The 12382-nt window shown below is 41.4% G+C and overlaps 1 protein-coding gene across 1 annotated transcript; it reads right to left on the bottom strand.

The window, feature by feature from the left end:
• Positions 1–2233: 2233 nt before the first annotated feature.
• Positions 2234–12382, bottom strand: LOC140234039 (uncharacterized). Its single transcript, XM_072314121.1, has 4 exons — positions 12212–12382; positions 5405–5659; positions 4264–5068; positions 2234–3933 (listed from the first exon to the last, which is right to left on the bottom strand). The coding sequence occupies exons 1-4, from the start codon at positions 12263–12265 to the stop codon at positions 3620–3622; spliced, it is 1428 nt and encodes a 475-aa protein (XP_072170222.1). The 5' UTR covers positions 12266–12382; the 3' UTR covers positions 2234–3619.

Genomic DNA, 12382 nt, shown 5'->3' with positions numbered 1-12382 from the left:
ATACGATCAAATATAATTTCGCAGACACTCATTATTATCGTCAATGTTTTTGTTTTTGTTTTTTTTTACATCTACATTATTTCTGCGCGTCCTTGACTTTTTTTTTATCACTCACTCTCGTATCCTATCACTAAATTTAAACACCTATACGAATAGTTAACTTTGTTCAATTTCCAAAGGTTTACGATTAGCCAGTGTCTTTGCGTCTCAACTTCAGCGCGTTGAAAAAACAAACAAACAAACAAACAAACGTGAAAGTTATTTTTTCCACCATCAGAAATAAATGCTCGTCAAATACAATTGAATTTCCTTTCCTGGATTTTTTTTAATAGTTTTTATGGGAAGAACTAAAGTTGTCATTGCTAAGAATGCTGAATTATGCATATTCACAGAAATATGTGTCTTTTCTATCAAACAAAATAGTATTATAAGTTTGATTAAAAAAAAAAAGATAAAAGAGTTATTACTTAGAATATGACTGTCGACCGATCTTTTTGTTTAATGTGGTATACACCGAAACCTCTGGATGAATTTTTGAATCAACTTGGAAGGTCTTGTCCTTCTTGATAAGCGTGAATTCAGAGGGTTTTTTTTTTTTTTTAAATCAGGTAGATTTATTGCAGAGAATATAAGCCGTTTTTACTAATCGATTTTATAATGTTAAAAAGCTTCCAGTATTGTTACTGTTGATTGATTTTGTAAACACAACAACAACACAACAACATAAGATTCAGTCTCTCACGCCTATAACTTGAAAGTATAATGTATTTTCCTTTTTGGCCCCTAGATAATTTCTTGGATAAATACGTAAATCGATGATAAACAAATTATGGTGTATACTTTCTAATCCGTCCAGTCCAGGGAGGCATTTCATTAATGGTTTGGTCAGGTATATTTTTCTAACATACGTGTATTCGCTTTCAGCCAGTCAGATGCAAGGATTTCCGTAGTTCCGTAAAAAAAATATATCTGGCAAAACGTTTGATAAAATGCCCCTTATCAATGGTTGCCGTACTGAGCGATTCAGAATAGAAAGGGGTTGCAGGCGACCCTCTCTCTCCATGTAACATATATATTCTTGTCGTGTAGTGAAAAAAAAAAATGATTCACAGAATTAGTCAATTATATGCGGATGATACACTGTTGAAACTAAACTGTACGGAGAAGAATCATTCGCGGCAATGAGTATGATGAGTATTATGGTTGTTTTGTAGATTAGCAAATAGGTCAGGCCTAAAGCTCGCTGGAAATATCAGTATCAGATCGAATTACTGAACCAAATTTTTATACTCAACAAGATGTTGCATAGAATTGGATTGATTGAAAGAGTGTTCCGTGTTGGAATGTACATGTAGAAACTACAAAGCATTTACTGACTGAGCGCCAATACGCTGATGCACTGAAGTATAGAGAAATGATTAATACATAGATTATGAACGGGTATAGAAATGACATTTACGACGGAAAACAATGTATTCGAATTCACTGGTGTCAATAATTCGGCATTTCACGTGCACTATATCACATGCTATTAATATTTTGATTGTAAATTAAGAAAAGGCACCCCGCTTTAATTTATGCAAGGACAGCATTCAGGAATAAGAATATTCTTAAAATGTAAATTGTTACTTGTATACAGGTAACAATTTATTATTTTTTTTTTTTGCGATAAAATGTAAATTGCAAGCTGCGGGTGTTCAATAAAAGATGGTGTTTGCTTAGACACGTATTTTCTTGAAATAGGCTCCTACGTGAATGTAATGTTGTGGTGTTCTGAGACACAACAGTTCATTGTTTGTTTCCAAAGTGCCTTGTTGCTACATAATGTAAATACTTTTGTATCAAGACGTGTATTTGAATATTGAAAGGATGATGTAGAGTAATAAATATCTCAGTGGGAGAAATTGGGGGAAATTCTTTCTGTTGCCGAGATAATCCCCAGGACTGTCGATGTCGGTGTTCACAACATGCAGTCCCGCCCCACCTCCCTCTCCCAGCTTATCTCTACCATACAAAACACTCACGCGCGCGGTCATACACACACACACACACACACACACACACACGCACACACACACACACACACCAATCACACAAATTAAACACAGCTACAATGAAATATTCAAACCATCACTCGTATCTCTCTCTCTCTCTTTCTACACTTACACCTATCGCTTACATCACTCAACTGCCTCAAAAGGATCATAAAAGCTACAAAAACACACTCGATAACTTTTGTTTCCAAAAGAAAAGACATATGAGATTTTAATATGAGTCTGTTCATGAAATGCACCGTATCCGAATGAATTTCAAAAAACAAGGGAACAGTTGTTCATAACATATCAAGACATACAAAAGTATGCATCACTTATTTCAGAGGTGACATGAGAATATTAAATACACTGAACTGAAAGAACTAACACAACATTCTGCAAGTATGCCTTGTTTCTATTGCATTTAAGGCTTTGACATACAAAAAATTGTGGCCTTGTGATAGACATACCTCTTAGTATCACTACAGCATGCCAGGTGTATAAATCCGCAATGACCGACGTTTAAGACTATAAATAATTAGCCTTTATTTTGTGAAGTTGAAGTGGGTCTGAAGAACGCACTATACGCATGCAACAGTAGTTCTACATATGTGATACTATGGGGAGAAAAAACCGCACCAAATTAATTTTTGTATAGAGCTCGTTTTCATATGCAATTTACTTCACTTTATCAAATATTTCTTTGGTTGTACATGAGTAACGACATACGTCATAACTTTGCATAAATAGAAATTACTTTGTACACAAGTATCTGTCATATATTTCTTTCTTCACCCGCAAATAATCCCTGCCAGAGTGTGTATTCCTTAGGCTTTTGTATGACCAACTTCTCTGTGGGTGTGTGGTCAAGCTTAACTACTTCCAAATTTTGTTTGATGCTCTCCTTGGTAATTTTGCAACCATAAATGTTTAGACAGGATTTTCTTTGAGAAGCAAGGATACTTTGGGTTGAAGAACAAGGTTAGTTCAATTTAGCTTGGTAGGGGACCCGCCCTTATCAAATAAATATAAGCATGACATATTATGGTGACAGCTTAGTGTTCCAATACACTTGACGTCCTCTTCACACCATACAATTTCACTTAAGTGCAGCATGAAGATATACCTGTTGACTCGAAAAAGGCCTTCAAAGTAAGAACTCTATCTGTGACCATTAGACAAATAGGATCATCAACCCTGACAAAGACTCCACATTGACAAACACATCTATCACTGGAACAATTGCCACATAGATTTTAGTACTCCTTTTTTTCTTTCTTTCTTTAAAGATTTCAATAATTTAATAAATTGATAGCCTCCTTGGCATGTCTCTGGCCAAGGACCCTGGCTTTACAGAATCTGCACCCAGCTCCTGAACCAATCTGTGACAGACTCCACTCATGTCGCAGACACTTTGTGATCTGATGATGTTCTTTTGGCATCCTAGACAGCCAACCCTGGACAGTTCCTGCAATGCCAAGCACAGTCTTTGATTCTCTCTCTTCTTCATCCACCCGGGATGTTTTGTTTATGTCCATTTTTTTTTTTCCTGACTTTAACTTTCAGCAAGAGTTCCTACATAGCACTCATGAAGCTGTGCTCTGTGCCAGGATCATGGGCACAATGTTCTGTTGCTGCGGATGCTGCTGGTTCTGGTTCTGAGTTTCTGCCGCCATGCTGGTCAGCTTGCTGACTTCCAGTTGCCAGCTGGGCACCTTCTTGGCCGCCATGTGCCTCCGGGCGTGCTTGGTCAGGTGGTCGCTCCTCATGAAGCGGCGGTCGCACATCGGGCACACAAACTTCTTCTCCCCGGTGTGTGTCCGCTTGTGTCTTGACAGTTCGTCCGACCGGGCAAACCGCTTGTCGCATCCCTCCCACGTACAGTTGAATGGCTTCTCTCCTATGTGGTGCAGAAAGTCAGAGACAACAGGAGAAGCAAAATGAGAATATGTTGCAATGCAGTACTTTCACATGATTTCATTGATGGTTGCTACTGCCTTAATTTTAGGATCTGGTGAGGTTTAACTACTAGTAGCAAAGAAGAAAATACCTGAAAGATCTAATGAAGAACAGTTCTGAAATGTTTCTTAACATTGCTTAACTGACACAAACACAGGCAGAATAAAGATGAAAACATGAAAACACATAACTTTGTACAAATATAAAAGACATAAGGACATATTGGTAAACTTTTCTAGCTGATATTATCAGAGAGGAGGACTTAACTCACCTGTATGTGTTCTGATGTGTGCCTTGAGATGTGAGCTCTTGAAGTAAGTCTTCCCACACTTGGGGAAGGAGCAGATGTGATTCCTCCTCCTAGAGAACTCCGAGACAGCAGGGACCATGGGGGTCTTGTCCATGGCGGCGGGAGAACCTTGTGATGGGGCGGGGGCAAGAGGACACAGTCGCTGCTGCCCCTCAGACTTGGGCAGACCATTCACAACAACCATGACATTTGCCGGCACAGCCATGACCACTGTCTTCATGGGATCCGACTGTCCACTGCTACTGACCGCTTGCAGATTGTGCTGCTGAGGAATTTGGATGAAGGATACCGTCTGGACGTTGGATGGCCTGTCCGTAGTTTTTGCCTGCAACACATTCTGTCCACTCTGGCAAGAGACTGGGATCTGGAACGAGCTGTTGACGGAAATGTATTTGGGCTGAGGCTCACAGGGCGGCTGGGCAGAGTTCCTTGCCTCTTGGCCCTGAGGAGTCTGCTGCGATTCTGACTGCGGGTACGGGCGAATTGACCTGACAGCATTTTGCATCATACTCTTCCCGGCATCGCTGATAACTGGCACTCTGTTGCTGGACTCCTTGGTAACATTTGGCTTGCTCTTCCACTGGCTGGGGATCTCCTTGCAGGCCATGATGCTCGGCGTTATGCTGACCAGGTTGCATGAGGCCTGCCGCTGGGTGGTGACCGTTGAGCTGCTCACCTGGGGAATGGTGACTGTGTGGCTGACCGGCATCCCAGCGTGGCTTACCACCTTGGTTGGCGGCGGCGTCAGAGGTGGAGTATCCATTCCCTGGAAAGAGACAGGCAAACACAAACGCTGGTTATTTATCTCTTGTGTACACAAGTGGATGTTTCAAAAGAGTAAACATGTCTTTCCAATAAATAGAAATTAATATATTATTATGTACTAAAAATCTATAAACAAATATTTTGGTGTTGATGCCCAGTAATTTCATGATTTAAAAAGGTGAAATTCTTGTAAATGCACCACGTCGTATGTGTATAAGGTCCACTTTCAGTGCTTAGAAAAAAAAAGTATCTATTTTATGCACATCATCACTCTCAGTGAAAATAAATAATATTGATGCTCTCCTAAAGTTGAAGGAAAGTCGGAAGTGGGACTCACTCTCATTCGCATTGGCTTAATGTCCGCAAACTCGGCGGGCTGACTGGTCTCCTCGTCAATGGACGCCGGGGACAGAGGGGCAGCGAAGGTCGGCGAGATTGGGGGCGACGAGTTGACGTTGGCCGACGGAACGTGGCGCATCGACAGCAGAGTCTCAACGGCGTCGTAGTCGGACTTCTCAATGGGCAGCGGACTCATAGTGAATCGACCAGCTAGGGCTGAGGTGGCAACGGTGATGATGGGCTTGCAGTCGGTCTGCATGAAAAGAAAAACGAGATAGGAAAATAAAAATAAAATGAATCTATACCACAGGCTAAAAAGAAAAAGAACAAGTGAAAACACATGCAGAGGCTTTAAAAAGAAAAGGGGAATGTTGAAATTATTGTTTACTTTTTAGGCATCGCGGTAGACGGAGGCGTCCATGCTCTACGATCCATCTCGGAGGATTCGGAAGGGTGTTGTGCCCGGTAGCAAAGGCCAAGCTAAGTTAAATAACCATGTCTGATACCGGAAAAGGGGTGTCTAATTATGGAGGAACGGGTAATTAAAAACTGGTAGGGATGGGGTTGCTGATGCAAGACCCTGCGGTTCATGATGTGTCGAGGGAAGCGCAGAAGGTCATACAGGGATAGGCAGCCTCGTGCTTCGCGACCCAACTCAAATGCACGCAAGTTGAAGGCGAGGGTATGCCACGATGAATGGACTTGTCTGGCACGCATCCAAAACGTGCATTTAATTCTACTATTTGATCACAAACTCCTCTTTGGAAGTGACAGGCATCGGGTGGCAAAATTTACGTTATCTACGTTGTTAAATATTGACGGATCCCTGGGATTTTCGCGAATGGGGTACACTTTACGAATTATGAGACATCGTCCGCCAAACAGTCCTCCGAGGGATGCTCGAAAAGTTCGTGTTGTATGCGGAATTATGAAACACCGGCACGAGCCGACACCATGACGCAACAAGGTCATAAAAGAATCATGAATCGCGATAGAAAGGCGTAAATATTGACAAGCATATTAATATCTGACGATCTTTGTATATTTGTTAAAGTGCGGAGACGATTTCGCGGATGCATTTGTCTTAAGCCGTAACATCGCTTGACGAAATCTAACACACAATTTTGATTGCGGATATCAGGTTAATTATCTACACGCATGTCGTTCTTCAAAATTAAAATTTTTGGAACTCATAGGACCCTACTCTAATAAGAAACAAAGCGATAAATGTATTACATGCAATAAATTTACACACCCACTTCATCCCCATCAAGTATAGAGAATAAAAGTAAAATATAACCCTATCTTTATCATTCTAAAAGTAATCTACCTAGTATGTAACCCACGGGGGCACGTTGAGCAGAAGTTAGGAAAAGTTTGACTGGCGATAATGACAACATTTAGCCCCCTTATTAATTTATCATGGAAAATAAGCACGTCAAAACCCCAAAGTGGTATAAATGTTGGCAGAAGTCACAAGATCTTACATCACAATTCTTTACATCACTCCACTTCGCGCCTATGTCAGTGTTCTTCCAGAGATTGTCTACACAGAACACTGCCCCTCCCGCATGCACCCACGTGACATTCGTCAGTGCACCCCATAATCACAACGAGACACACCTTCCACTGACCCCTAACACAATACGCTCCCGCCTCATGAATATGCACGACTATTGACATGCAAAACTAAACACGCAACAATGGGCCAGTATCACGTTATCGCGTTGAGCCAGCGAACGCAATTTTCTCCGATTACGCAAGTGACCTTCGGGATTCTGAAAGTCGATCACATAATACTCTACTCTGATGCAAACAAAACAGCCAAAACCTACCTTTGTCATTTTATAGGGTCTATGTCACAGTGAATAGATCTAATGTATGACACAGTAATAGGTCAGCTAGTAAATTAAATGACTAACTTAGGTATTTATGATTTGCTCTAATCGTCCACGGGGCTGGTTGATGTCTAGACGTTTCTACCTCACAAGCATTTACCAGGCGTTCCTGTACAAATTCCAATGACACATGGTTTTGATGTAGAATCTATGATGAATTTAGGACGTGACACATCGAGTGAATTAATATTATCTCAAATTGCTAAACCAGAGAAAGTTTCGTTGAAACTACTCAGCAGGCGCCTCTTTTGCAACACTGATTAATTACAGTGCATATCTGTCGATTTTTCGGTTTTCCAGTGAGGTTGTTGCAAGCAATATCAAACTTGATATAGACGGTCTATAATATACATTCTAGACTTCTTCTTCTTCTTCTTCTTCTTCTGATTACGTCTGCCTCCTTCAATAGACTGAAGATTCTTGCAGACTGGTGCTATTTACATTATAATACAATTTATTTACAGATATTTACAAGCACAAAGAAAATTTGACGAAAAAAAATGGTGATACACACACAAAAAAAAGAGAAGCTACCTGCTCATTATTAATTTATTCTCTGAGAAAGGAGGTCATATTTCACAGTTCATCCGACGTTCTTGAAATTGAACGCAGAGCGATGAAGTAAAGAGTCGCAAAACCGCACACAGCTGATTGTGACAGAGGCATACATGCACGCCATTTCTTTTTCTCTGTCTTTGTAGACACACACACACTCACACATACACATGGACCTTCGTCCTGAAGGTGACTTTCAGGAGCTGATATCATACCCACCACTGACCAATCACAAAGCGCCATTACCGCCGACACCCACCACTATGCATATTGTCGCGCTCCGCCCCCTAAGCCGCCTCTTCGAGCTTCACAGCTCAGTCTGAAGATAAATACAATGGAATTCTGAACTACGTGTGAACTCCCTCCCCGTGCTGTGTGGCCCTCAACTCCTTGTTGCCTTGATAAATTACATTTACATAACACCACAACAGATGAAATGAAACAAAAGTTTGATGGTACAGCTCCCCTTGTTCAACATTATGATGATCTATAATTTTCACTTCACAATTTAGACAAACTAACGTTACGGGTTTGTTAGATCTAAATACATTCAAACGGCTCCGGGCTCCAAACCATAACGACTGTCTACCTTTTTACACGAAGAATAAGATTCATGTAGGGCCCTAGGCCCTATTGCATAATAAACCATTAGGGCCTATCTAGATTTTTATTCTACACTTTTTGCAGAGATAGGTAGGGCCTATGCCTAATTAAGGGGGATAATGCCGATAACCAAAGGGCACGCAAGCAGAAAGTTATCTAAGTTTCTCCAACTTACCCTTTTCTGTTAATCCTTTCGTGTTCCACAACTTGAAGTCTAGCTTAGTATTGCAGGAAGGTAGATCCTATTAAATATTATTATAGGCACAAATTATACTTGACATTAACGCCAATTTTGTTTGGCATGCATGCACTGCATGAAAGATGCAGCACACACGTTTGTCGAATTGTCTTCAGTAAACAATGAATTAGAACACCGGCAATCATGCACAAACACCAACCTTACTCAACACTGTTTTCCTTATCTTTAGAACCTAACTTGCCATATCAAGCATATAGGCCTAGAGGGTTCTACTCGAAAGGACTATTCACAGACACAGCCTGGCCCAACTGTATAGAATTTAAAGGACAAGTTCACCTTTATTAACATAAGGATTGAGAGAATGTAGCAATATTAGTAGAACACATCATTGGAAGTTTGAGGGAAATCAGACAATCCGTTCAAAAGTTATGAATTTTTTAAGTTTTTGTGCAGTCACCACTGGATGAGAAGACTACTGCAGTGTATGATGTCACATGCGTACAACACATATAGGCCTAAGGAAAATATAAAGAGAATTTCACAAAATTTCATCTTTTGAAAAAAGTACACATTCCCTTGACTCGTTACTGACATAGAATCTATGTTATGGGTAATATTATTCCCATTGCCTTTAGAAAGAGGCAAGTCAAGTGGTCTTTTATTATGCGAAAAAAATGAAAATATGTTGAATTTTCTTAACATTTTCTTTATACTGTTGTACTCGTATGACATCACGAGCCTTAGTAGTCTTCTCATCCAGCGGTTCCAACACAAAAGTTTTAAAAATTCATAACTTTTGCATCGATTGTCCAATTTTCCTCAAACTTGTTCACTGATGTGTTCTACTAATATTGCTGCATTCTCTTACTTATGTTAATGAAGGTGAACTTGTCCTTTAATACTGATCTAGTGACACTGCCATTGGGCAGTAGACTAGGCCTATCATCAATGATCATCATGACTAGAACTCAAGGTCTAATATAGTATTAAAAAACGTTAGGATCCTAGATCTATTTGAGTATCAGACTCAGACTAGGGGGGACTATGCCATGGTCATGGACTCTATGGAGTCTATGAAAGTATGAGTCTAACGTGTTAATAGAGGTTTTATTTTAATAGGCCCTAGATGGTTCTATAGAAAGATCTAGCTACAAAGTAGAGGATCTACAACAATGAAGAAAGTCTAACGTTTCGTTCTCTGTGGTCTACATCTTTGTACACACACTGAACAACAAAAATGAATTATGAACAATGTGAATTTCTAGGCCCTAGAAAAAAAAAAACCGCTAACGTTAGTCTAGCTAGATTCTAGACTGTCTAGATGCCCTGGTCTGGAATCTAGGCCTAGATCTAGGCCTACTTGTTCATGTTACACTCGATCATTCGCAAACTTTGAAGTAGGCCTAAGACTAGGGTGTCTGATCGCGCACTGCTAACCCTCGACCAAAACGCGCCCCTATCTAATAACACGCAAGTCCCATAGAACGCAATGGAGCCGCGCGCCTACGCTGTTTTGACCAAGCATTTTTGTGCCAAATTTCGCCTTTATTGCCAAATCCCCAGACCATGCCATTAACGAATCCTGACAAATTTGGTATCATATGAAAGAGGAAGTTTTGCTCCATATTCTATCAGAGGGGCGGTTCATGAATCCGACGATAAATTAATGTAAACATCGATAGAAGCACATCTATCCCCATATCTCAGCGTCTGCTTCTGTATTTGTATCGCCCCAAGACATGCTAGTAGTTGAGGACATGCTGAATCCGATGGTGTGGCTAGTTTTTCGCTAGCTCCACGCCTAGGTGTGGGGATATCGCCTTGAAGATACCCCTTGCAATAATTTTTTGGTCACAGCGAACGTTTTAGGCGGGGCTTCGTATGCAAGAATCCATAGTAACTTAGCGCGAAGGGGCTAATGCATATGTAAATTTGATTACGCATCGCGCGCCGTCTACCACCGGCCACATGGCCTCTAGGCCAGATGTGTGTGGGGATCGCGTGTGCATGCGGCGCACGCCCGATGCTGCCAGCAAAGAGCTACCTCTGTGTGTGTGTGTCACTACGAGTGTGTGTGTATGTGTTGTGTATGATGTGCATATCACGAGGCAGGAAACTGGGCTGTCGCTTGCGATAGCTCCTACAACACGCATCACACATATAGCATGCACTGTACTGTACATATCGGATACAGTCACGCTCACAAATCACGTTCGTCTTGCAAAACAACCAGACTCTACTAAATTTCTGTCTATTATTAGTTTACTTGTGGATTGGTTATGATCTTATCGTTGTTCATTTATATTTCGAAAGTGCACTCGCGATGCTCGAGTCACTGGCATTAAGCCGAGAAGTCGGTTGTGAATACAAGCATGTCCGCTTAGCCAAAGTGCGAACGAAGTAGGCCTAAACTAACGTTACTGTGGTGTAGCGGCAGCGGTGTATTACGAACACCCGATCGACAAAAAGGGCGTGCAAAAGGTTTCGGAAGACTCTTATTTGGCCATTTTTGCATGTACGAATATAGTGGTAATGTGGCATCAATTCCAAGCCTGTGGCTGTAGAGGTTGTAGCTTGTACATTTCACGCGAGCTGCGTGCACCTGCTCTCGACAATCGACTGCATATTTCTTCGAACCATGCTCGCCATGCCGGCTGCCCTGGCTTACAATCGCGATGCTCTCCACGTACACCCGCTCGGCTCCCCGAATTTTACCGGCGGGGCGGCCTAGCTGCTGCTAGCTAGCTGCGCCTGCATACATACGCGGGGTTCGTACGTGTTGTAGGGCGCTCAATACGGTACATGTGAATCGAATGTAAACTGAATACCGAGCACGTACGTACGCACGTAGCGCACACAGGGTATGACAACACATAGGGGGAGTGGCTTCTGCGCTTGTTACGCGTATTTTCCAACCGCTGTACGCTCATTATCTGATCGCTGGAGATCCACACGCGAATGCAGCTTTTCGGCGTTGTTTGCAAACATGATTTGGGTCACATTTTCATGCGTGCTCGTAAAAAAAGGGGGTGATATTGCTGTGATTTCAAAGTTACATTTCTCAAGATAGAAACATCATTTCGCCATGAAATTTGAAATATGTCTTAATGATGTAATTCTCTTTCATATGAAATAATTCACAATTCGTTTCTCACAGAATTTCAAAAGTTACAAAAATGCTCCAGACACCCTACTAAGACTAAAACTCATGAAGGAACTAGGCTAGCCTGGCTAGGGCCTAGGCCTATGAACGTTAGGTAGAAATCCATTAAAACATTTGAGGGTGTAACGGCGTCTAGAATCTATCATGTTCTACTGGCAGTTATAGAATCTAGACTATAATTATACTGCATGCTTTCAATTTTCATCTCAAGACCAACCAAACCATCAAGGTCAGATGAGCTGAGCAACGACTTGACTCTTTTACAGTCGCACACAATAAGCGTTTACACTGACAGCATGCAACACACGCAGCCTCAACAATCGGCATCACATCGACACTTCATTCGCTCAAATACTGCAAATCTAATAAAAAAATCCCTTAACTTACCGAGAAAACAGTCGTTGGTGGTGTAGCAGGCGGTGACGGTGGCGTAAATTCCATTACACAGAATAGTATGACAACTTTGAAGTACGGGATATGATTTCGAACGCTCCTTTCTGCAGAGATCACTCAAAAGCGAATGTGCACAGATAGATTGAACGGTATGTTTACGTTCCT

This window comes from Diadema setosum, chromosome 10, assembly GCF_964275005.1.
Source record: "Diadema setosum chromosome 10, eeDiaSeto1, whole genome shotgun sequence".
Taxonomy (NCBI): domain Eukaryota; kingdom Metazoa; phylum Echinodermata; class Echinoidea; order Diadematoida; family Diadematidae; genus Diadema; species Diadema setosum.
This window is presented reverse-complemented; position numbering and strand designations above follow the sequence as displayed.